The 25683-nt window shown below is 42.6% G+C and overlaps 1 protein-coding gene across 2 annotated transcripts; it reads right to left on the bottom strand.

The window, feature by feature from the left end:
- Positions 1–2370: 2370 nt before the first annotated feature.
- On the bottom strand, positions 2371–25624 carry CHD1L (chromodomain helicase DNA binding protein 1 like). 2 transcript variants are annotated; one of them, XM_027878873.1, is made up of 23 exons: positions 25473–25624; positions 23752–23864; positions 22854–22960; positions 21512–21626; positions 21179–21210; positions 18967–19048; positions 17570–17732; positions 17038–17193; positions 15852–15944; positions 15307–15403; positions 13810–13883; positions 12601–12711; positions 10882–10996; positions 10288–10441; positions 9078–9243; positions 7608–7753; positions 7078–7241; positions 6141–6349; positions 4993–5091; positions 4364–4434; positions 3984–4098; positions 3633–3741; positions 2371–2951 (listed from the first exon to the last, which is right to left on the bottom strand). In XM_027878873.1, exons 1-23 carry the CDS (start codon positions 25567–25569, stop codon positions 2873–2875), a joined length of 2667 nt encoding a protein of 888 aa, XP_027734674.1. In that variant the 5' UTR covers positions 25570–25624; the 3' UTR covers positions 2371–2872. The 2 variants fall into 2 exon arrangements, with proteins under 2 accessions (XP_027734674.1, XP_027734675.1); XM_027878874.1 differs by having other exon boundaries at positions 2371–2944.
- Between the last annotated feature and the right edge of the window lie 59 nt (positions 25625–25683).

Genomic DNA, 25683 nt, shown 5'->3' with positions numbered 1-25683 from the left:
TTTGTCAAGAAATATAAGTATGAGCTGAGCCAGCACAAGTATAAATGTCACTCTGAATTACAGCCTGCTTTTATACAGCATCAGCTGGAGCCTCCAGCACGGAGTGCAAAGCTTTTTCCTGAGACTGGATGCCGCTTCACAGGTCCTATCTGATGAAACTGCTTGTAAAGCCAATCTGAACTGTGCATGATCTTTCTCTTTGCCGCTGACCTCAATCTAGCAGCACACATCTAAAGTTTAAGCAAACGTGCAATGACAGATTTGCACAAGGAGCCACATTTCAGCTTTTATGCTGCAGATAATCTTGTTCAGAGGAAGAGAGAGGCCAGAGGGACATGACTACAAAAGAACACCTTCCTTCCCTTTTGGAGTGGTTGCTATTTAGAAAGGGAAAATGCGTAGTACTGCACAGCTGAAGAAACAGCATGACACATTTATTTTGAAAAGCAACTTCTATAAAAGCTACTGAGCCCCTTATGGAATTAATTTTCGGAAATACACGATTTCTGCCCAAATAAAGAGAAACGGTGGTGGGTAGCAAACACTAGAAAAACCTCACTTGGCTGAGATTCTGCAAAGTCCAATTCAGGATTCTACTGCAATCTCACTTTTCTTTCAAAGCAGAGAGAAGTAGAGCTTTTCTTTGGGTTTGGCAATTTAAAGAATACTGTTTAAAAACCCACAACAAAATCCCCATACTCCAGAATCATTTCCTAAGTCAATTTAAAGGGAAAAATAATCTAGATTTCATTTGTACAGTCCACGAGGACTAGGGAGGAAAAAAGAATGTGTTCCCCTGAGTTAGAGGGCTAAAATTTATCACATATCATGACTTTCCTCTGTGTGCCAGGTACCTTGCAGCCCCATACAGACTTTATCTTAAGGGGTAAGGGACATTAAAAGGCAGTTAGTCATGCCCTCCTCTCCTTTATAACTCTATTCAGAGTCATACAAGGGTGACTGGCACAGGACAGAGGCTGAGCCTCGTCTTGTTGAAACAAAAGAAAGCATGAGGCCTCAAACAGGAATACCTGGCCACAGTGGTGGCAGCCACACTACTTCAATCTGTTCTGGGGGACTCAGCCACAAGACAAATCCTGCCCAAGTCTAACTGCATGGTAGCCAAAGAACCTGTAGGTAGGCTGGAATTTGGCCACAGGTGGGAGTCGGGTGTCAGCGAATGCTAGACAGTATGTCCATAGGCGAGTGTGAAGCTGAGGAACAAGACTGCACACACTGGAACACTTGGGAATTAAAGAGGGGCAATAAATACACAGGGAAAAGAAGAGGTGGAGGAACAGAGCCTTGAGTCTGCAGACTGAAATTATGTGTTCAGTCAAGCTGCCAAAGAGAAAAGCGTAATTGGTGTTTCAATGCTGGCAAAGAGGGAGCGTTTTTCCAGGCTGGAGAAGCACGGTGCACTGCTGCAGCTGATTAACACTGCCACCAGCCGGCCCGCTGGAAGAGCGCCAGTTGGAGAGACTCGGGGAAAACAAGGTACTTCTACCCACCATCTCTCATCCCTCGAAGTCCTCACGGTCGGACTCTGATCCTGCAAGCACCCTGCCAAATACAGAGGGGCTGTTCCTGTGAGCCGCTGCAAGATCGGTCTTACCCACAGAGGTTCTGGGCAGCGCTAGTTTACCTAAAGCTTCAGCTGGGTCAAAGGAGATAAGGAATCACCTGGGGTTTTCTGGTACGGCTAAGAGAGAAGGACAGAGTATCCAACTCAGGAAGACTTCTTCTAGCATGGAGCACATCAGTCAGCATGATGAGCCATGGAAGGCTTGAAATTATTAAGTAACCAGTTGGTGCCACAGAGGCAGCGTAAATGCAGCCAGTGAGATGTGTGTTGGTAAATGAGATATTTAAGGACATACTTTCCACTGTGTGTGGGGTGGTTTCCTTTCGGAAGCTGAACTTTAAGCTGGATTAAGTTGGGCACCTTACAATCTCTCTGGTCAAACAAACACATATTAGGAGAGCTACTATTGCCTGGTTGCACTAAAAACATCCTAAAAATATGCTAAAGCCAACAGGGTCAGCAATGCAAAAACCAGGGAAGTTCTCTTGCAGCAAAGCAAAGCCAACATCAAAACCTCTGTGCTAAAAAATGAATCAAAGGGTCATGGAACCTTTCACACAGCTTTTTAGACAGCAGTAAGGAACTGGTTTTGCCCAACAGCTGCAACAAAAAACTGTGTAATGAAAAAAATAGTTGTGGGAGGAAAGGTATCATTTATAAAGTCAATCTCAAATTTTGGCAGCCTTGCACACCTTTGCCGAGAATATTGGTCAGCATTTTGCTAGACTATAAGCACGTGATTATATAGCTAAATTTTATATTTGAACAAATGCAAGTCAAATGGATTTCTGAAAAAACAGAACAGTATAAACAGTTTATTCTATGTGGTTGTCATACAGTTGACAAGTTCCTTTCTGCTGAAAGTTATATGTGGACATGTACACAGAATGCCAGGTAACCACTAAAATGCTGATTGAAAAGAGGTAGAGTGAGATAAGGTATGGAATTTGAAGGGGAGGGGGCAGGGAAATACAGCCAAACAAAACTGCATTCCAAGCCTTAACAATAACTTAATGTAAGGGATAACAATGGACCATCAGTGAAAATTTAATTTTTCATCTCCAAAACAGATCTGGGATTGAGCCAACATCCTTCCTCTTTGGACTCTGAAGCAGTCACATACCTCTCCAGGGCCACTGGCAATATGTGAAGGTTGGGGTCAGTAAAGGCAGAGAGATACAGGGGTGAGTAATGGCTGTGTAAGCCTTGTTCCTGAAGTCAATGCACACAGACTGCCCGTGAGATGTTCACTCTTTGAGCGTGTTTCTTGGTGAAATTACTGCATCTTCACGGCTTTGAGACTGTCACTGGAGATGAATATGGCTGTGAAGCAGAGGAAGGGCCTTTATTCCTAGAGAAGTAATATCTAATAAAAAATGTCAAGGAAATGCTGTCAAGTGTCAAAGAATGCTAGACAATATGTCCACCAACAGATTCACCAAGGAAGGAGGCAGAATGTTCTGAATACTATTTTTTTTGTTTCAGGTTTTCTTTTTCACAGAACTGCTGACAGTGTCAGTATACAAGTGCATGTCTTCCTAGAGAAGGGACAAAACAGCCTCCTTGTAAAACACGCTTCCTTTCCTGGAAGGTGAAAGCCTTCATAAGCCAGTGCTAACACACCAGCTTTCAAAATGTTCAGCCAAGGAAGCAGGTTATCACTTGTTTGGAACATTGTAATGTTTTTTTATATTCTCACTTTTGATGCTTTCTGAGTCACCTCCATTTATCTGAAATTCCAGTCACCTCTCCCACAGATGTGGCATATACAGGTAAGTCGATGCTGTCAACAGAAGACTAGCACTTGGTTCTAACAAACTCTGACAGGCACGCTGAATCACACTTGTCTGTCATTATCAGCTAAATGATTAAATCCTGAGTGTGGAATGAGTACCTGGTTGACAGAAAAGTCAGAGAAACCAGGTTTTTCACTGGACTGTGGCATCGGCGCCTTGCCTTGTTTCCCTGCTTTGCATTTATCAAGATACTTACAGGATCGTTTCAGTGCTAGATTATGAAAAAAATAAGACATACTCCAAAAGGATACATAAGGGTGGGGATACCCCGTGTTGCCAGGTACTTTCGGATGAGCCGCTCAGTACCGTACCAGTTGAAACCTTTTGTTGCATACCCGATACGTGGAAGATGCACTGTTGCTGAGAGGGAGGGAACAGAGAGCGCACAATCTTTAGGACAAGATACACACACAGAAAGCAATCTAGGTGAGGACTTCAAGCTACCCATCAAGAACAGAAGGAAGATTTTGGAGCAATGTATCTGCTATGGAGATCTCACTCTACTTCAGAAAAAAACAGTAAAGGAGAGGTGGAAATTGGTCATCATCTTTAGGTGCAATCACACGTGTAAGGATTCACTGTTCTACTGCACAGACACTTACCATTCCTTTTCTTGGCTGCCAAATAAATCTTCTTCAGGCCCTTTTCTAAAGCAGAGAGCTTAATGCCAGACAAGTTGTTGGACCGATCCCGGTGCTGAGCTACAATCAAGGCCAGCTAAGGGGAAAGCACACAAAAAATTGAAATGGAGTCCATATACAGCACTAAGAGACACAGTGACAGCTGCTGGAAAACTGCATTACTAACTTATAGCTTTAAAATAAATGAGGAAAAGAACTCATTTTCTCTAATATTTAACTGCAACTTGACCATGTGCAGTATTCAGTGCCACTATTTTTGGGAAAAAAACATAAGGTTCATGTCACACAGTCTCGAAAACATATGCACAGAGCAACAAAAAAAGGGAGCTTTGCATTCTCACCAAGTCTCGTCCTTTTTTCCTGGATTTTTTATCATCAATAGGGAATAACAGGGTTCCTCCTAACTCCAGATCTGTCCAGAAAACAAGAACAGGACAACAAGAAAAAAAATCAGTCCTGAAACAAGAGGAAAGCATCTCCCAGGAAATTAAAAAAATCAACAGGTCCACCTTACAGCAAGGTGTGCAGTCCACACCAGCTGCATGGAGCTCAAAACTGCTAACACATGCTGAAGGAAAGATTAGAGCCTGGAGGGAAGCAAAGGCTCAACTGAGTACTGCCTCAGGTGGCTTTCATCCTTCTTGAAGGCACTGTGACAGAAGATGCAGTGCCCTGTCTTACACAGTGAAAAACATCCTGTGAATAATGTACAAGTTTGGCATTTTTTCCCCTTTTTTATGGCTTGCAACTTGGATTGGAATGATTAGTCCACGCACAGAGTTCTCACACTCCAAACAAGTCAAGTCGAAGTACCCACTGAATTACTACTCTCAGAGCTAGGGATGCACATATCTAGAGAAAGAGGAAGAAACATGAGTATCAAGGTGTCCAGGCACCTCACTCCTGCAACATCACTGTGATTTAAGTTTTTTCAAATATCTTGGCCTAAGGTCATGTTTTAATCTCTTACCTTTCATCTTTCCTGCCATCTCATATATTTTCCTTGGCTGATCAGAACGAGCTTCCAGAGCAGTAAATAAACCACCCCTTCCCCAGCGGCCAGAGTCATCTAGAATAAAGTGACAAGTTAGACTCCTTTTAGAAGTGAGGCTGAAGACCATTCCTGCAGGAAAGGTATCTGCTCTGTACACACGAGACAAATGATTATCAAAATCAGATATAGGAACCACATATGAACTGAAGTCAACCACTATTCAAGGGACCATCCTAAAGGATAAACCTCAGCCCTTGAGGAAAACACACTTGTCACAGTTCCCTGAAAAACTGCAGGAAGAATTCTTTCTTCCTGTCCACTGAGAGTGCTCAAACAAGCATTAACCATGGCATTGAGCATATAAACCTGACAATATCCTCACATACATACCTATAGGTGCATAGAGCATGCATGTACTATGTCCCCAGATTGGTGCCTTGGGCTTCCCACATGATGTTTGGTATTTGCAGTCTTTCACTTTTACTTGTCATTTCCACTTTAAACATGAGGTTTCATGCAGAGTTTAACATAAGCCAAGGCAGCTTAAAATATTCTGCTATAGCCCTGGTCAGAGCAGCTCCAACGCTGCTTCAGGAGAAAGTCTGTAATGTGACTTTCTCTCCCTCAGCTTTAATGTCTTAACAGAGGTCCTGAAGTTAGGAGACTAGCCTAGAGCCTCTGTACTGCCAGTGTTGAGAGACAGGCACTGAGAAACTCTGATCTCAGCCTCTGAAAGTGCCTTTCTCTCTCTGCTGACTGGATAAAGCAGATGATTTTCAGTATCTGAGTTTGAACGTCCACAGAATAAACAAAATGCCCTGCTCTCAGGAGGAACTCTTGTCACTTAGCCACAGATATAAAATTTCGAGCCATACAGGCATCTTTCAAGAGGCTCATCCAAAAATTCAGAGAGGGGATGCAAAGATCCATGCACACCTTGCTACTACTTGTGTGGGTTATACATGATAGAGGCTATATTGCCTTTGGACCACTTGAGATTACATCAGACTCAAATCCAACTTATTTCAGTGTGCATGGGAATTAGGAACCTATTGAGCCAGTAGGGACAATTCACCCCCTTGTCCACCTCACCCAACAGTGCTCCTGCTTTTCATAAGTCCCACCTAGGCAATGGACAATGATGGCATCTTCCTCTTCTGCTTGGGGGTGGGTTACATCTCCCATGACATACTTGATATTGTTCTGGTCTGCATCTTTGTAATCTAAATCCACATCCAGCCCAACCTCATCCTCCTCAAACTCTTCCTCAGAGCCACTTTCTTCTGAAGGAAGGCAGGTAGATGTGTAATGATTTGCCTCCCACCAGGCCATCCTGAAACAAAACCAAGAAAAGAGGATGTTCAATGAAAATCAAAGGGGGGGGGGGCACACACCTTGGTTTAATTCATTGCAGTGAAACACAGGAGGCCTAGACCGGCATTCCCTCTGCTCTCTCACCTATTTTAGGGCGGACTAACATTTACCACAGTTCTAATCCATGATAGAGCCACATGCCAAGGTGACAAGCCAATTGCAGGCATGGAAAAAGTGAACATATGACAAAGGGCAAGGAGCTATTTTAGAGTGGTGAAAAGGAAGAACACCTGGGAAACAAGGAGGAGAAAGTTAAGACACGTGCAAGAGAGTCACAGATATCAGATAATACATAGGGGCCAACTGTGACATTTCAGAAAGTTTCTCCCAAAGGCTCATTGTACAGTCAGATATGGGGTTCTTATTCAGACCAGTCTGTGAATCAAATTAGATGTAAAGTCAGGCAGGCTATTCAGGGGAAAAGTATCCTTGCTAGGGACTCAAACAGTTTTTTCATCTTCATATCCCCATTTTACGCAGTTCAATCATACACATAGAAATATCCTAATATATGAAGTTAAGTCTTTCATGAGGGTGGCCTGCAACCATTCTGTCATCTTTTCCTCCCCTCATCCCCTTCCCCACCTGCAAGAGTGGATACAGAGCACGAGTTATTTTTGTCAATCAGACACACATTTCTAGACTATAGTCCCACAGACATCATTTTACAAGTAGGACAAATCATACTTTTTCTTGTGCTCTGCCTCTGCTTTTGCTGCCTTCTTTTCCTCCATGAGCCTTGCTCTCTTTGCTGCTGCTTCTTGGCGCTTCTTCCTCCTTGCCTCCAGCTCCTCTGCACTCAACAAGTGCTTCCTCCTGGCTGACTGTTCCCAAAGGCCTGTGAGAAGGGCCTGGAGAAAGAAAGAAGTATCACAGAAACAAAGTGTTCATCTTAAAGCCATGCCTGGTGCCCACCTTAACATACTTCCCATTTGTTTTCTTGCCCACAATTCTTAATCATCAGATCTGAATTGCCACATAATATGTGGTTTTGTGACCCAAGTTTACATGAGTGCCCTGTACAGTATATCTCTGATCTGTTATCAGGATTGCTGAATTCTCAAGCCCTCAGATTCCAGAGCCAGCTTTACTACATTGACATCCAAATCTTTTGACATGCCTTCTGCAAGCTGTGGGTAAAGAGAGGAAACTGTCTTTTTTATTTTCCACAAGCAAATGAAAGAGCATCATGTGCCTTGTCTTGTCTTCTGTCTTACGTTTGTTTTGTTCCGGAGAGCTCTGCCTTCCTTGCTGGTCTCTTCAAACAATGTTTTCTGAAGATCCAAAAGCTGATCAAATGCTTTTTTGTCTTCTCTGCTGGGTTCTTTTGAATAATCTTTGCCTTCATACACATACATGTGATCTTTAAAAAATAATTAAAAAGAGTAAAAAGGAACTACAACCTACTAACACCTAAAATGTACAGCAAGATAAACAAAATTAGGCTCCTCTGTGACAGTCTACCCTCAGCAGGAAAAGATCTTCACTCTCAACATTTTTTGTATGACCAGTGTCAGTGTCATGTGGAAACAAGAGAATCAAGATTTGCTGCCTTGGACCAAAGCTTTTAATTCAAGACATTTATGCTGTCAATGAGGCTTCCTTCCTTTTTTGTCAATTATCTATTTTAAATTGTGGCTCTGCTGCTGTTCTCTTTGGTCATTCCACCTCTGCCTGGAGCAAATCCATTTAGCTCTGCTATCTAGTTACAGGCAATTCTTGTAAAGGGACAGCAAACTTCGGCTTTTTAGTTCCCAAACAAAATAAAAGCACAGAAGTCTGGCAGAGTTGCTGCTCATTGGGTGAGTTATTTTCTCAATACCTATTACACAGTGTGGTACCACTGCTCCTCTTTTAGGTTACCACCAGAAAATACCACTCTTTGCTAACTCCCAGCAAATAATTACTCATTGCTGGCAACTGCTGCAGCATGGGCTGTACCTAACCTGCAGGGCCAAATTTCTACTTCAGTCACAGATATATACTTAAGGGCTACTGTGCAACCAGACAGAAATTCCATCTTTCTCACCATGACACAAGAAGAACAAAGTATCCTTAGAATTTATTTTCATATAGTATGGGGCTATGAAAAATGAACCAAAATTGTGTGACATTTGGACAAGAAGGCAGAGTTCTGAAGACAGAGTAGGTTTGTTCTAGTTGTTTAGACACCATGACTCTGCATTTCTTATCTCACATTTTGAAATTTTTTAAGGTCCTTTCAGCTTGTGATTTTCACGGCCAATAATGTTTTGTTTGGGGGTAAATACAAAACATCTGCTACACAGTCTCTCCTTAAGTTACTGTTATATCTCTAAAACTGCATATCTATCTTAATATTTCTCTGTGGGAAAAGCAGTAGCTGGAATATGAATATTTCTCCTTTTCTCATGAATTTCCATCTGAGGTCTTAAAACATTCATAGGAAGGAATTCAACTCCCTGCCACCAAAACTGGGCAAGTATTGTAAACATTATCTTACAAATAGGCAAATAAGGACATAAAAAGAAGAAAAAAGCCAATAAGGACTTAGAAATAAAGTTTATGGATAGGCCACAAACAAAATCCAAGCCACTTACTTACAATTCTGCCTTTCTTCTTATTGCCTGAAAAATGCCACCCCTACCTGGGAGGCCTTCTCTACTACCAGCATCCAAAAGTTGTAGTTATTTAGATTATTAACTTACTCTCTGTATTCTCTTCTTCATTCTCTTCTTTACGTGGCAGCACAACGTCCATTACCCAGTTCCCTCCTTTTGTCTCTCCAAGGATGTTTTCCAACTCCACATCCTGTATAGTACTCCCCTCAGAGGAGAGCAATTTATCCAAGCCAAATTTCAAGATTTCGCTCAGCTTTAACAAAGAGAAGGGGAAGTTCAGTATTATTATCTTGTAATTCCATGTCAGTCCCAGTGTCTCAAGCTTTTCAGGCTTAAATGCACAGCATGTAGGAGTGAAGAAACCCAAGCTTTAGGTCTGCCTGTCAAAATACTAATGCTTTAACATACCTGGTTCTCCCCAAGCCTGATGGGACAAGCCCCTACAATGTACCTCTCTCAATCATAACTTAACCAGACTTGAATGGTCATTTTTCTTCAGGGCTAAATGACAGAACAGAACTGTACTGACTGCATTCAAGCAGCTTTCTTCATAGCCACAGAGACTTGGTTTTGCCCCAACCCTTTTAAAACAAAAGCTTAAATATCACAAAAATCCATGGGGAAAAACATATCAGCATGGAATTTCCTATGGGCTCTGTTCCATTTCTTCCACAGAAACTATAATTGCTGAGATACATGCCGATGGGGCAGGGAGGGGAGGTGGAAAGGACACACTAAATGCAAACCTCTCCCAGCTTTAGCTGCCCACAGGGAATATACTCCCTTAAATGTCACTTTACCTGAAGTTTTCAACCCAAGTTCTCAGCACAAACCTCAGCTTTCAGGTCAGAATTATAAATCATGCCCTGACTCCTGAGGCCAAGAGGCCAACAGAAGGTTGACCGAATTTCAGACTAACAACCAAAGGCTGACGAGGTACTTGTTATCAGCTCTGTTTGCCAGAGAAAAGCACCAGAGACAGATCAGTTCTAGAAACGAGTCAGCTTCCACTTCAGACTTATTAAAATCAAGTAAGACAAGGTTCTGTCTTCCCCTCTTCTCCAAGAAAACACATCCTTTTTCAACAACGGATTGTGCCTCAAAAGTGCAAAAATTTTCTTCATATATCAGATCTGGACCCAGGATGTCATTTTGGTTCTTACATACAAAAGCTGTCACGTCAAATATCAATGCCCAACTGTTTGGATAGGTTCCTATTGGACGTAAATACAGAAACATGTTGGGACATTTCTAGGGTCGCTACTGGAGTCTAAATAAGGATATAGCTCTAGTTTACCTGTAACTCTGCTGCTCCTTGAGGCTTGGGTGCTCCTAGAGCAAACTGACCCCCTTCTACAACAGCATTTGTCAGACGGAGCTTAGAAGCAGCTCTTCGGTAGATTAGTTCTTCAATTGTATCTCGCCCAATCAAGCGGATAATTTTCACAGGCCTGGAAAAGTTTATGAAAATTCCTATTGTTCACTTTTTTTTTGAGGTGCACTAAACTATTTCCTTGCATGGAGCGCTATCCCCTCACCCACTCCTTTGGTAGGTTAAAAATAGCAAGAACAAAATTAACAAAAATAATCAGCAGAAATGTAATGCTGATACAATTGCTTCTTGACATGGGAGAAATGCTCACTGCAAAAGTGCAGGCAAGCCTCCAGCCTCCATTTCCTACCCCAAATTTACAAAACTTCTACCCTAGACACATGATGACAACAAGACTGCATGAGGCTGCAACTGAAAAATGAAGACATACAATCCTCTCTGCTCTCCTTTGATCTTTAATCTATTGTACATTAACCTTCCATTGCCAATGGATAGACAAAGTAATACTGAGACACCAAGACAGTCAGCAACCAAACCAGAAGTAGTGACGTTTCTTACTTGTCCTGCCCTATTCGGTGAGCTCTTGCTATTGCTTGCAAGTCATTTTGTGGGTTAAAATCACTATCAGTAAAAATAACTGTATCTGCTGCTGTCAGATTCATGCCAACTCCACCTACAAAAGAAGACGGTCACAAAATATGTTAGCAGCAGAAAATTAAGGAGAATTTATGCTATGCAAAGTTCTGTCAGAACTTTATCTAATCCAATCCATCTCTCAACCTCAAATCTGAGTTTCATAAGGATCTAAAAGGATGGGTAAGCCTTCCATTTCCAGCTTCCTGCTTTCTGCAACAGCCCAAAACCACGCCATACTGTGCAATATAATCAAATGTTATCAAAAAATATAAGAGTGTGCATGAACCAATGCAAAGGGTCAAGACTGTCAAGACTGAAGAACACAGACATATTCTTCTGCTGGCAGGCAGATTATCCCAGCAAGGACAGGCTTCCCTGAGGCCATGAGGGACTGTCCAAGTCATGACCTGGCTGCAGCTCAGAAGCAGCTGGTAAACACACCACTGAAACACTGGAAAACACCAGGCCCAAATATACAATAACCAGAGACTAAGTATTCATATGACTTAGAGGTTTTGAGGTTAGAGCTTGGGCTTTCATGGAATGAAAAGAAAAAAAAACCAAAGTTAATTCTACATTTTTAAATACCCGCTATTGTGACCACATACTATAGTTAAAAAGAGGACAGCCTGCTGCCTCACATTTCTCCCAGCTCACGATAAGACATCTTCACTGTAATCAGAACATCCCTGCAAGTGAACACAGTCATGCACTGGGTAATTTCTGTCCGTAGTGTAACAGCAGTGGAAACACTGTTAGCACACCTATTCCCAGCTGAATACAAGATGCTTTGGCCAGACATGACAATGTGCAGTTAAAAACAACTCTAAGTCTGGCTGACATGAGAGAGCTGGCAGGGGAGAGCTCAGGCACTGTGGTGAGAGACACATGTGCTCCCAACATCTAGCTTTAGGTGCTTCTCTTCAGTCTCCCTATGTACTCCTCTCAAGTGCACTGTGGTAATATTGGAGCCAGGCTCATCCACAAAAATCTAACCAGAAGCCCAAAGGAAGACTTAGTTCCAGCTGGATGTTTGAGATCAAGCACTGTGGATGCCTCCTCTGGAGACAAGCAGAAGCCTGGCTCTGCACTTGCTTGAACAGAGAGACAGTGAACTTCGAAATGGTGTAGAAGATACCGATCTGCCCAAGGATCAAAGAGGGGAGGAAGCACAGATGGAAGTCCCACAGAGTTCCCTGCAGTCTCAGGACAGCAAAAGGCTCTTGTTTGAGTCTGTCTGCCAGCTAGAGAGTGTGTTCATGTTCAACAAACTCGAGAAGCAATTCCACCAGCTTACTTAAAGGAAGTCTCTTCCTGCCTAAGGTCTGGCGCTTGCAGAAATAAAATGCTAGTGAGATTCCTTAAGCTCAAACTGGCACACAGTCAGCCATTATGGGACTTGGAATACAATAAACTCAAGAGGCTGCAATATGAAAAGTATCTTGGCATCAGCTGCCAAAAAGAAAGCACAGAAACCAGATGTCCTAGATGAGAGACCCAAGTTCAGGATATGTCCTGTCTCCTTCAAAACCCCCCCAACACAAACAGGCTCTGTAGGATTCAGAACTCCCTGAAATCTTTCCAGAGAGAGAAAAGGTAGAGTGCAGAAGCAAGATGGTTTGTTTGTCTCTCCTTACTTACCTGCTCTGGTGCTCAGCAGGAAGATAAAGATGGGTTGTTGACCAAAGTTCTTAATGGCAAGGTGTCTCTCTTCACCCCTAACAGAGCCGTCCAGCCGCTCGTAGCTGTAGCCTTTTCAAACAAGCAACATGTATGTTTCTGAAATTCCATCTACGCTCTTACCTCATTCTGTCTCACTGCTGCCCTGAATCCTTTCATGCCAAGTCCTCCTCCCTTGGTTCTCATTTTATTGCCTTCAACTCCATTTTTTTTCCAGTTAAACCTTGTATAAACTGATATAGTGATCCTGACTTCCAGATTGACTGTTTGTAAAAGGTAATTTAGCTGAGTCTGAAGCAGAGACTCTCAGCATTTAATTTACAGCTTGGAAACACAACAGGAAAATTCAGAGCCCAAGTAAAAAAAACATTAGCACACAGTCCCATTTCATACTATGCTGTGCTGGCTGTTGGCCCCACAAAACAGGCCAACAACCATCAGATCCTCCTTATCCAAACTCCCACGACCTTCAATGTGTGCTTTCCTGTGAACAAGCAGTATGGGATATGGCACTACATTTGGCTTTATCCTACATTATTAGTTGTCCAAAACCATAAACACCAAACAAAAGCCTCTTTCATGGGAAATCCTAAGCAGGCATGAAGCCATGTGGATTGAAACAAAAGAAAATGTCCCAAGAACACATTGCTAATCTTGCCAAAAATGGTCTGATCCAACCTGCCCTCGCAGACATGTTGGGGCCCCACTGTCAACAACTGTTTTAATCAAAAATTAATTTCCTGGTACAAATGTGGCTCAATTTGTGTTTTACGCTGGATAAACTGAATCTAGAGCAAGCCTATTGCCTTTACTGCAATTACTTCAGGTCTCAGGTACACAGTTGAACACATGTATTTAATGAAACATTGCTACCCTGCTATTTGTTAGCTCCATTTTACTGAGGAACAAAAGCTGAAACTACTTTGAAGAACAGCATTTAACTGTCAGCTCATTTCAAGCAGGTGGTAAAACAGCAAAGACCTGAATTCAAGACCCTTCAACTTATAGAGCTACTCACAGAGCAAGAATATGGTTTCTAACTACTAAGAAGCAATAAATTCTCATCATATTTCTTTCTCCATCCTGGGCACATCAATCAAAATCAGAGGAACAATATATGACAGAGATCATCAGGATAAGCCCTCTCCTATCAAAGCGTGCAGAACATACCTCTATAGTCCATGTAGTCTTGGAGGATATCAAGCAGTTGGGTCATCTGAGAAAAGAGCAAGACACGGTGGCCACTGGAAGAAGAACGAGACACTCAGCATACTGTGACAGCATTTCACAGCGTGGCAGAGAGGTTACAATAGCTTAACCAGTCACTCTTAGTCACTGTTACACAACAAGGCCTCACCACCTCTGTACACTCAGCCTCCCAGAAACAAGGCCTATCTCCTCAACACATTTTCAGCTCCCCATCCAAGTGCAATCAGTGAGCTTCATCTGCCGACATCAGTCACCCTGTCTAGAGTGTTGAATCACAGCCAAGTAACAAGGCCCTGGCACAGCTCTGCTTCTGGCTGGATACAGCCTGGTGAAGATCCAAAGGAGCCTGTCTAAAAGGATCCTCAGCTTCAACTTAGCATGACGAGGTCTTCCTCACCACATGACTGCTCTCAAATCACACACTACAATGAATCTGAAATGCTGGGAAAATGCGATATCAGCATCTCTGTGACAGTAAAAAAAGCATTTTCTCCTCCAGTAAATGACCCTTAAAGATCAAACTACGTACAAATGTTTGTAAGAAATCAACTCTTCTGCCTCTCAGCCCTTAGCCTCAGACTCTGTTTAAATCAGACTTCACTGTAGAGCAGAACATGAGCATTTTTAAGTCCAGAACCTGCACAGGGCTGGTCCTGCAGCAAAGACATTCAAGGCTGAAGCACGCACTCACAAGGTGATAGACAACAGAAGGAAAAGGACCTTTACAACCCCAACAAAACTTTCCCAGGTCTGTTGGAGCTCTGTCCCTTGAAAGTAGTCAAAGGGAAATCACAGTCCAGTTAGGAGAGAAGGTAGAATTTGTATCATGCAGGAGGCATTGCTTCACAGACTGCACAAGCATGCAAAGCACAGTTTGATTTGCTGCCCATTTGAGAGCTGGAGGAAAACACCCAAAGTCTTTGGGTTCTATGTTCTGAACTCACTAGGGTGCAACACAAAGATTTCTGAATGTCAGTCCCAAAGCTGAAGCTTCAAGCTTATTCCTGTGTTTTTCTTTTTCACATTTGCTATGGATTCTGCCTCCTGGTATAACACAAACCTGCCAGCACAAAGGAACTCAACCGATGCATTGGAAAGCACTCTCAGTAAACTCACAGTCAAACCAGAAATGCTGGATAACCAGTCACATCATTATTATCCCAGGTTCTCAAATATGGTAAATATGAGAACACGTGAGAGTTAGTGAAGTGTTTTGAGAAATGTTTAAAAGGAAGCTACACAAATCATCAAGGTTCTTCTACGTTTTCCAATGCAGTTCCTTATGCTGAAACTGCTTCTTTCAAGTAATCAGTAACATGCAATGAATAGAGCAGTGCTAGTGTTTTGAGGAATATCTGTTCCATCTATGGCTAAATAAGGTAGTTTGCCTTCCCCAGTTTACCTCTTTTTTTTTTTTCTTTTTTAACCCTATGTCAACCCCACCCTGACATGACATACCCAGCATACAAAAATGAAAGGAGTTTATCCAACAAACACATCTTGCCACTGGCTTCAATAATATGCTCTCCAATCTCAAAGGGTTCTGGTTCAACACCTGGAACAGAAAGGAGTTTCAAAAGCAGACCTAATACCATGCAAATAACAACTCAGTGGTCAATCTCAGTGTGTCTGCACTGCCACTATTGCCAAACAGAGCCCCATGATGCTTGATTGGGAAATGATGATCCTTCTCTGTCCATAAACAACACCCTCAGTAGTTCACAAAGCATTGTAATTTCTTTGTTTAGGTGAGAGAAGACACACAAGTGGAGAGCTGCAGTTAGAAACTCAGACTTCACAGAGTCTCCTACTTTATTCCTCATTATTAATGAACTGTCATATGTTGGAACTGGTCGCAAAATCACAGCTGCTACTGATTCAAGTACAAGATTGTTTATGACTTGCTTCTTCTAAGCATTACACTGCCAGGCAGTAACAGAAAACCACTGTGTAAATCAAAGTTATTTTTTCCTGTTTCAAGAGGGAGAACAGTGCCTTCTTACCATTGAAAAGGTACGGGTGGGCAACACACTTCCGAAGCTGAACTAAGACATTCTGAAGTGTAACCTTTCTTCCTGCTTCATTTTCAAATGCATCTGGAAAAAAAGAGCACAGAAAAGGAACCGAGCAGAGAAGCCCATGCTCCATTAATAGGTTTGACTGGGAATGTCTGGGTCCTGAGCACTGCTCTGAGGTGCTTCAGCACTGGAGTATCTCTCTCTGCATATCATATCTGCATTTGAATTTCCCACCTCAAGACTGATACATCTGTTTTCATGGACCAAATAAGATTTCTCTCACAGTTTTTGGACAAGGCTTTAGAAATAAGATCCTGATGAAAAATACTCCATTCAGATTCACCAAAGTTCACTACAGTCCAATTCACTGAAGTTCTGTACTCCCTGGATAAGGTCACTGTAATTTCTCTGAGATGAATCATCAAAAATAGTGAAAAGAAATTGGTTCAGTTTATTTCAATTAAAAAAAAAAAGTGAACCACCACAGTCAAGATCTCCTGGGCAACCAGGAAGTTAAGAAGAATTGCATTTTTCTGAGGAGAAGAAGAAAATACATGTACTTGTTGACTACATGTTGACTACAGAAGATGAAGGTTCAGGTTTCCTGGTGGTGTTCGTGCAAAGTGCTAGGCCTAGAAGAACACAAGATCTTCAGCTCCCCAGTTTGATTTCCCTATGACACAGAAGTACTGGCAAGCCATATGATGTGGTAGTAGCTGCATTGTCTACCCAGCCCTGTGGTTTCCCAAAAAACTCCTAACTGCATCCAGTAGGTTGAAATTTGCTTTATGGCATCTGTGCTACTATCGGAAAATTCATAGAGATCCACAGATCCAAAATTTCTTGTACTACCCTTTTGTTTGAATACAAAAACATGCAATAGAAGCAGCTTACCTCATGTAAGTATTTTTAATTACAGACTGGCCCAAAGCAGATCCTTAAGCTGACCCTTCCTAGCTCTGCAATACCTGAGCCATAGATCCATTATGTCTCTTATTTTATCACAAGCTAAAACCACAAATCAAGGAGCCCCAAACAATAAATTTGTCATATTTATGCTGTATTCTCCAGGCCAAAGTAACTTTTTTTTCTCTACATCAGAGCATGCATTTACAAAAGGAATTAGTTTTGTTGTTAAAAATAATTGATAGAATTCAAAATCCTCAGTTACCTAGATCTTTCATCAAAATGGCCTTGTAGTACTTTTTCTGCAGAGCTGACATTCCATGGTAGAGAACCACTTCCACCTTCTTTGGCAGTTCTGCAGCCACCTCAGATTTGACTCTCCGAAGCAAAAATGGCTGCAGAAGACTGTGTAATTCTTTGGCTTCACAGAAGCAGGGAAAAGGAAAAAAAAAAGAAAAAAAAAAAAAGAGGAGATTACTGCGTTTACTGCGTTAAAGGTAAAGAATTTATACAGTACCTTCACAACTATACTTCCAAAATAAATGATTAAGGAATCTCACAACTATTGGTGAAATTTTTCAAGCCATATTTTACAAATAGAGAAACCAAAACATAGCTGCATACTTAGGAGCTACATTAAGGTAGCTCTTGCTTTAAAGGTAATTATTAGTTTTTGTGTCTTAAAGATAGTCAGCGTTAAAAGAAGGCAAATAAAGAAGACACAACACCCGTGTTTCCTAGTCAAGAGAAAGGCTTCAATTGGTTCTGATTGAAGTAAAATGTTGCCTATTACTGACCCGGCTCACTCTCCTTTTCGATTGCTTGGTAATACTCAACAAACTCTTTCACTTGTTCCTTAGGAAAGATGTCAGGCTCAATAAGGCTGAGTAAGGAGTACAGCTCCTGGAGGCTGTTCTGGACTGGAGTGCCTGTGAGTAGCAGGATGAAGCTTACTGAGAACTGAAAGAACCAGCAACAAAACAAAATAATTAGGAGAAACTATCTGTAATGAATATCTGTAAGTTAATACACAACTTACCCACACCACTCTTAAGCTTAACCTAGGGCAAGAGGCAGCAGAGAACTGCTGGCAGAATGCTGCAAAGGTCTGCCAAAACCGTCCAAACCTAAGGTATGGTGTGACTGTCAAACAGCTCCAAACTGACTAGGATGGCACCAGTGCAAGGAAGTCAGTGTAAGCAAAATAAGAAAAAAGTGTAAAACCACCTCCGTTAAAATTCTCAGATCCATGCAATCTATGGTCTAATACTCAGTGCTTGGCAATGAGAGATAACTGGGAAATGCTGTTGGGATAGGATAGTGAAATGAAACTGCCTAAGTTCCATTTCTATTTGCTGGCTAACTCTGACAAGCACAGCAACATTATCTCATCCATGTTGCTTAGAGTAATCCCTGTAAAGAGACTTGGAGAATATGGTAACCTTTGGAAAAATAGAAATTTATCGCAAACTTGATAACAGAAAATATGTTAGGAGGAGAGCTAAGGTGAATCATGACTATTTTTTATGACTATAATCAAAGTTCTTGAATTACAGACATTATGGACAATATGTTCAGAAGGTATAAAACTTTCAGTAATTTAATTTTAAAAAATTATTTTCCATGGTATATTGTAGTACACTGGGGCTGATGCCAGTGCAAACCTAATGCCCGTGTTTCACTGCCATGACAAGAAGTGCAGCCTTCACTCAGGCATTTGTTGTACTCTGGCAGGGCGCTTTGGGAGCTGGAGCAATTCTCCTACATTCACTAAACAAGGGAGAAAGGAAGTCAGTAGTTCCTGACTTGAGGTCCCATGAACTAGGCAAGAGTTCCTTCACCCTCCCAGAGCTGTAGATAGCCCCTTGTTGCTTTACATTGTCTTAGGTCAGCCAGACTTCTACTACTTCAGTAACACAGCTGTGGTTCAGCACTATGTCTGCTTGTTTTACATTTTTAAGGCTTTCGAATGAATCAGAATGAGAGAAAAGCTCCAAATACTGCCCACCTCCATGCAAAGCCAACAATATAGGCCTTTATCTCTCTGCTACTAAATATGGGAATCTGTTCACCAACTCTGTCAGAAACGAGTTGTGGGCCAGAGTTTAATAAATACTCAGAGAAATAAACAGAGAATCCATATGTTATACTGAAGGGAAAAAGTCTTAAGATACTAGAAGACAGATGACTTTACCTCAGAAAGTGTCTTGTAAAGCAGAGAACTTTGATTTTTCAGTCTGTGAGCTTCATCTACAACCAAGGCAGCCCAGTTAAAGCTGAACAAACACAAAACAGCATCTTCAGTCAGGGGCTGACAATTCATTCTTTTAAGTACAGCAAGACTGAAATGAGTGGTGCCTCTGCTTGGCTGAACTTGAGGCAGTCCCACCCCATGAACAACAAGCAAACATCACAATTGGGATGGGAAGAATTTACAGGTACTTCTTTTGAAGAGCCAACACAGCTTCTTAACTATAGCCCAGATGAGTTTTTCTGAAATCAAAACTAAATAAATTCACTTGAATTTGCTGCTTCTAACTCCACCCCCACTACTAGGGGAAAATGACATCAGCACAAATGAGTCAAACATTTAAGGAAACCTATGATTTGGAAAAAGAATCATGAAACTAGGCCCTAGCACTTGTGCAAAAACCCAACAGCTATCATGAGGCAGTGATGGAAGAGTGATTACAAGTCTTTTGCAAATCACCCAAGACAAGGGTGACAACTTATTCTAGGCTCACACAGCTCTATGCAGTGCCTCCTCAAGCAGGCTGCAGAATCACTGGGGATCTAATAGATCCGCTAGGCTTAATACAAACTCCACATCTTTTCAGACCTCAGTGTTTGTGCCTCCTTATCACTAGGGTTTCAACTCCCACATCGCAGAGTTATTTCCACACGGTCGAGTCCGGCTGATGGGTAGGCAGCGGAGGGAAAGCATGACCCTCCAGCTTTTCTTACCCACATGCTTTTCTTCCCAGTGGAATACAATGTCTGAAGTCACAGCGACCTACATTCTCCCTATTGCCTTTCTGTTTGTCTTGATTTCCCTCTTCACTATGTAAGAGTGGTTCTCCACTGCCTTCCGTCAGTCAAATGTCATTACTCTTATTCTATGGGCTCAGGAGCTGAACTGCAGAAGGGACACTGCCTTGTGAAGCAGCTCATGTGCAGAGCAGAGTCTAATCTCTCATGTATTACCTTAGAGCACAGCTCTTGCTCAACTCATTTGTGCTGCTACACTGCTCATAAGGAGCAGTGGTGGTGAGACATCTGATAACTGTGACCCACCTTTACAAAGTGCTCCAAGTGCTCCTGCACAGGACAAGGTACAAATGATTAGCAACTACTTTTTCAGAAGGAAGACCAGAGGGAAACCTCCCCCCAAATTTGAGTGACAAGGCTTTGATGTTATGTGTTAGCTTTAGAAGTAGGAAATTACATTGGAGCTGAGATTTCTGTGATACTAAAGTTAGCTACTTGCTCTCCCTGGGTACTACATACCATGGTTAAACTGCAAAATAAACAGAATCATATGCAGAACATGATATGAAACTGTAAGGACAATACAGTCATGGCTATTTTTCATTAGGCCTGACGTCTAACATTATGTATTCATCCAGCACAACCTGCTACTTCCAGCAGTGGCCAAGGACAGGTGCTTTGCTGAAAGATACCCTGGTGCCCACTGCAGGCCTGACTAGTCCTGCCAGACTCAAAACTGTGTCCCTGGGGGCTAGTGGATTTCTGCTACTACAAAGATACTGAGCTATCCATGATACATAGCTGCCCCCAGCATTTGTCACAGCACTTACCATCACTGCACAACATTGGTGCTACTACTAAAATTCCTCCCCATTTCAGGTGCAGACTTCTGCAAAATTCTGCATGACCGTGACAATACCTCCTACAAGCTGAATTTCAGCTGAATAATCAGTCTTTCTAGAAAGCATAATGCTCCAGAAGCCCTCTACATTTCTGACTGGTGGCAAGAGGCAATAAACTTCAGGATATGGTATTAGCAGATGATCACCATAGGGTAATGCAGGTCAGCTTCAGTGAATTTTCAACTAATACCTTTAAAATCTGAAGCTCTTGAAGATCTCCTCTGTTCTAAAGATCAGTCTTCTGGACTGATACTTCAGGTACTGCTACAAGTCACTATGTATTATTATTTTGAGTTAACAGGCTTGAAAACTGTCCTTGGGGGAAGTTCACATGCACCTTAGCTGACATTAAAGATTCTTCACTGAAAGTTGGAGAAGGCAAAGCTCTAATCACAAGCAAAGAACATCCCTGGCTCTTGTGACACAAGCATGGGATCTCACATATACAAACATACATTTAAGAAATCACTGACAGATATGCAGATTTAAATTTGAAAAAATGAAAACCAGACTCACGATTTTAGAAATGCTGCATCTTTCAGGCAAATCTGCAATGAAAGAAAATGAACCATGATTTATGATTTAAGTAAACACACTAGTTAAGAAACAGAGCATCTTTTTGTCTACTTGCAAACCATGGTGAAATGGAGCAGAGTGAAATGAAGGCTCTTGCTACCTGAAGAAAATAATGTGACAGCTACATTGCACCTTCAGCATGTCGTGGTTTAACACTGGTCATCAACTAAGCACCACACAGCTGCTCACTTACACTCCCCTTGGGGGAGAGGGGAAGAGAACTGGAAGGGTAGAAAACAAAAACTCCTTTCAAGTGATAAAGACATCATTTACCTCGTATGTTGTCAAGAGTGCACGGAAGTGAGAGTCTTCTTTCAGGTTCTGCTGCAGCTTGGGTCGCTCTTCCTTGCTGCCTATGTATGTTATGAAAGAAAGACCTGGAGCAAACCTGTTGTTAAGAGAGATAGGGAAATCAGCGAGCCCAGCTAAGTATTTCCCTGTGTTTTTGACCTTGACCCTGTTATAAAACATAGCTACTGCACAGATGAGAACTCCTTTCTGAACACCCCACCCTCCTGTGAGATGTGGCAGGATCTCAGCTTTTGAACCTCACTCCTTCATGATTAATTTGCATCTCAGGTCGGCACCTCAGCTGCTGGTTCCAGTTTGGACAAGTCCCAAGTAAAACTGCATTCTCCTAGGTAATGAGTCCAAAGTAGACAATTGAAAACCAGTCTCATGGCCCATCTGATATTGTGAATTGAAAAAAGATCGTGAGAAGCAGGTGAATGAATACAATTTGCCCAGGTGAGATCAAAGAATTGGCCTAAAACAAGCAATGTCTGCAGCAAACAGGTCCAAGTTAGGGCCTCAAAAATATATTCTCCTAGTCAAAATACAGATAAAAGCAGTTCCAATGAGAAAGAGTTGGGACCATAAAATTTTTCCTCATTTAATCCCACTACTGTTATTTACTTTATATTACCTCTGGATAGCTGATCACTGCTATCTGTGAAGGGATGCACTTTTCCCCAGCTATTTCACCCGCGAGTCTATCCAAATCAGGCCAACTCACTTCAGAACCTGGGTGGTTTCAGATGCTGAGAGACATGATTGCCCTGTGGCCCATACACAGACTTCTGTTCTAATCTCTGACTTCCTTCCCTCCCTTATAAAAGGAATCTCTGGGCTCCAGATGTAAAATGTACATATTCCAGGCACAGAAGATATGCCACCAGCACAGTCACTGCACCCCAGTGAAGACAGGTTGCATGCACATACGTAATGTATTTTGCGTGCACATGTGAGCATGCCCCCCAACTTGGGTCTTACCTTTCATCATACAGAATCCTGGCTGTCTTCAGCAGATTTTGCCTAAGAGAGGCTGAGCATGGAGGGTTACAAATCAATAACAAGCAAGCAGCTAGTGGAGCCATTTGGACTGAAAGTCAGCCAATACTATAGGATGGATGAATTTGTGTATACCACAGCATGGTAAAGACTATGTATTAACTGCGTAGTCTGCATTGATTAATTTGTTTAGTAGCAGCTTCTCTTTTTACTTTTTATCCCTTTGAAAGGATAAAAAGAAAGTGTTGGAGTGAGCGCATCTGACAACAATCTTTTTAACTTGCTGAGCAAGAATATAATGAGCCAGACAACTATTGAAACTTACCTCTCCAGTTCCTCCTTCCAGTTGCTCAGAACAGACAGAGGACAAAGTATCAGAAATCTCTCTTTGTTGGTTAATTTTTTTGTCAAATAAAGAAGTAGTGAAATAGTCTAAAAGGCAAGAAAAATATTTTTTTTATAACAAGGGAAGAGTGCAACCCAGTAGCTTGAATCTATATAAGCTGTGTCCTTGTTGAGCTTTGCAGCTAGTTCCCACAGTTTCTTTAGCACAAAGCAAAGTGAATAGAATATCAAGTGGGATCCACGATCAATGACAAAAAGGCTTACGTCAGGCCTCAATATGTGACCTCGATATATGGAGCCCCTTACCAAAACCTTTTTCCCACAGTCACAAAAGAGAAGATCTGCCATGTATCACTTTATAAAACTAGCAGTTTGTTATTTGACCCACTGAATGAAACCAGCTGAACCGAAGCACAAACAATCATTTTCCAACAAAACTTAAACCCACTGAAAAACTTATTAAAAAAAATGACAAAAAACACTGACAAAAATTACACCTTTAAATTTTAATCCACGTGTTGACGAACTCAAATATCATCTTGGTGGAGGGGCACCAAAAGGACACAATTTTCCCAGTTCTGGATGTGTACTGTGCCTTGAACCCTGTGCACTGTGAGGTGTTTGTATAAACTGACCACTCATGTTTTTACAAAACCCTGAAACATCTTTGAAGTGTTACTCAGGACTTAACTCAGGACTTGTTTTAAGAGGTTAAGGAATGAAAAAGACAATGAACTCTCTCGTTGGAGTATGGAATTCAGAATGGGGCTGCTTAACTGACCAATCATTAGGGTGCTTTTCCTTTTTCACTCTGCAGAAACACTGGGCTAAAAAAAAGTTAGGCAAAGATCATTTTCCAGAAGAAAAAGAAGACACACCTGACAAGTCTTCCCAAGACCCATCTCATCACCCAGGATACAGCCACGCTGGACTTCACAGCATTGTACCAGCCAGTTTACACCTTCTACTTGATAGGGACGAAGCTTAATGCCTGGGAATAAAAGTGATTTGTTACATTTACACAGTCATCCAATACACTATACACTTATACCTTGAAGCTCCTAGAAACATGTCCTGCCCAGAGCAGGCCTTCCCAAACATCTGCCTTAAAGGAAATGCACCGTCCTAGGGAGCAGAGACAATGGTGTTTACAGCAATTCCGTTAAATTAAACTCTATTCAGAAACGTGGACACACAAAAATGCCCCAAGTCATTACAAAGGCCTGTAACAGGAACCTGATCTAATAATTAGGCTGCTACTTTACATTCCTAAAAGACAGCTTGATTTTCAGCTCCAGCCACTCTTAAATACCTGCTAGATCCAGGGTCAGCTTCAGGCTACCGGAAATGTTTGTAACAATCTAGCATTGTATAATTTGTATAATAACAATTTCTCAACATTTTCCAGCTTTCCTGCACCTAAGTTAGGGCAGACCTGAATTGTAGGTCACTATAGGTACTACCACCCTTGCAATCCTTATTATGGGGCACAAATTAAAACAAAAACAAAGCAAGTCAAGTAGGACTCTTCAAGGCCTCTTCAAGACTCAAGTGCTGGGTATTGTGCCATTGTGGCCCTTTCCTCCCTGGGAAGACGTGCACACTGAGCGCATGAGGCAACTCAGTAGCCCGCAGGATACACAAACCCAAACTGGCATGGGGATTGAGACAGACAGCTAAGAAAAATGTGCAGGTGGGATGGATAGCCCAGGCATTCCTCTTTAATATCTCACCCTTCAGGCAGCGGAAAGCACTTTCATTCATGCTCACCATCAGCCCATTTCAAGGTTGCTGAACAGGGCAACCCCTGTTGATCTTGTCCCGAAGCGCAGAGCTGTCTAAGGCTATGCTAAGAGGTTAAAGCTGGGTTAAGCCCCTGGCCGAAAAGCCGAAGAGAGAGTGACTGCAGCAGCTGGGGAAGGCTCGAAAGGAGCAGTGAGCATGGCAGCAATGCCATCTCTGCAGCAGCAATAGCATCTCTGAAACAGCAACACCATCTCCGCAGCAGCTGCAGTTCACTTTCACAGGCCCGAGAAACACTTTCTTTATTTCAGGTCTGGGGGCTGTTAACACAGAGCCCAGACCACTATAGCTGAGAGAACTGGGATTGTTCAGCCTAGAAGAGAGAAGGCTGCAGGGTGACCCAATTGCGGCCTTTCAGTACCCAAAGGGAATTTACAGGAAAGATGGGGCAAGTCTGTATAAGAGCACGTAGTGACAGGACAAGAGGGAGCTAGTTCAAACTGAAAATAGGTTTAGATTAGGTATTAGGAATTTTTTCTTTTTTTTTACTGTGCGAGTAGTGAGGCACTGGAACACGTTGCCCAGAGAAGTTGTGGGTGCCCCATCCCTCGAGGTATTCAAGGCCAGGCTGGATGGGGTTCTGAGCGACTTGTTGTATCTGAAGTTCTCCTCGCCCACGACAAGGGGGTTGGAACGAGATGGTCTTCAAGGTCCCTTTCCAACCCAAACCATTCCATGGTTCTGTGAGCTGGGCAGCACCAGGCAGCGCTGGGCCGCTCCGCCGCCTCCCGCCATCGTCTGACAGCACCACCCCCAGCGCTCCCTCCCCACCCCTTCCCCCGGGCATCCCGCTGACCTGTCAGACCCCACTGCGACACGTCCGCCTCCTGCACGCCCGGGCCCCCCGCCCGGGCCCTGCCGGAGCGCCGAAGCGCCTGTAAGAAGCGAGACATGGCGGGACACGGACACCGGCACCGCCGCGCGGTTCCCGCCTCCTTCCCGCCGCTGCGGGCGGGGCGAGCCCGAGCACCGCCCCGGCAGCCGGAGGGCTCGGGGGAAGGACGGTG

The sequence above is a fragment of the Empidonax traillii genome, unplaced genomic scaffold, assembly GCF_003031625.1.
Source record: "Empidonax traillii isolate 1590-97213 ecotype Southwest subspecies unplaced genomic scaffold, ASM303162v1 scaffold46:size3806547, whole genome shotgun sequence".
In the NCBI taxonomy this organism is placed as follows: Eukaryota; Metazoa; Chordata; class Aves; order Passeriformes; family Tyrannidae; genus Empidonax; species Empidonax traillii.
Note: the sequence above shows the minus strand (reverse complement) of the source record. Positions and strands in the feature narration are given on the sequence as shown.

Bases quoted from the DNA above. Each gene is read 5' to 3' on its own strand.
- CHD1L (XM_027878873.1), bottom strand. From the start codon at position 25,569: ATGTCTCGCTTCTTACAGGCGCTTCGGCGCTCCGGCAGGGCCCGGGCG. The intron at 23,865-25,472 runs GTCAGCGGGATG...TTTTATTCCCAG, and splicing joins GTCGCAGTGGGGTCTGACAG to GCATTAAGCTTCGTCCCTAT. The intron at 2,952-3,632 runs GTATCCTTTTGG...ATTTTTTATTAG, and splicing joins CGGGGTATCCCCACCCTTAT to ATATTACTTCTCTAGGAATA.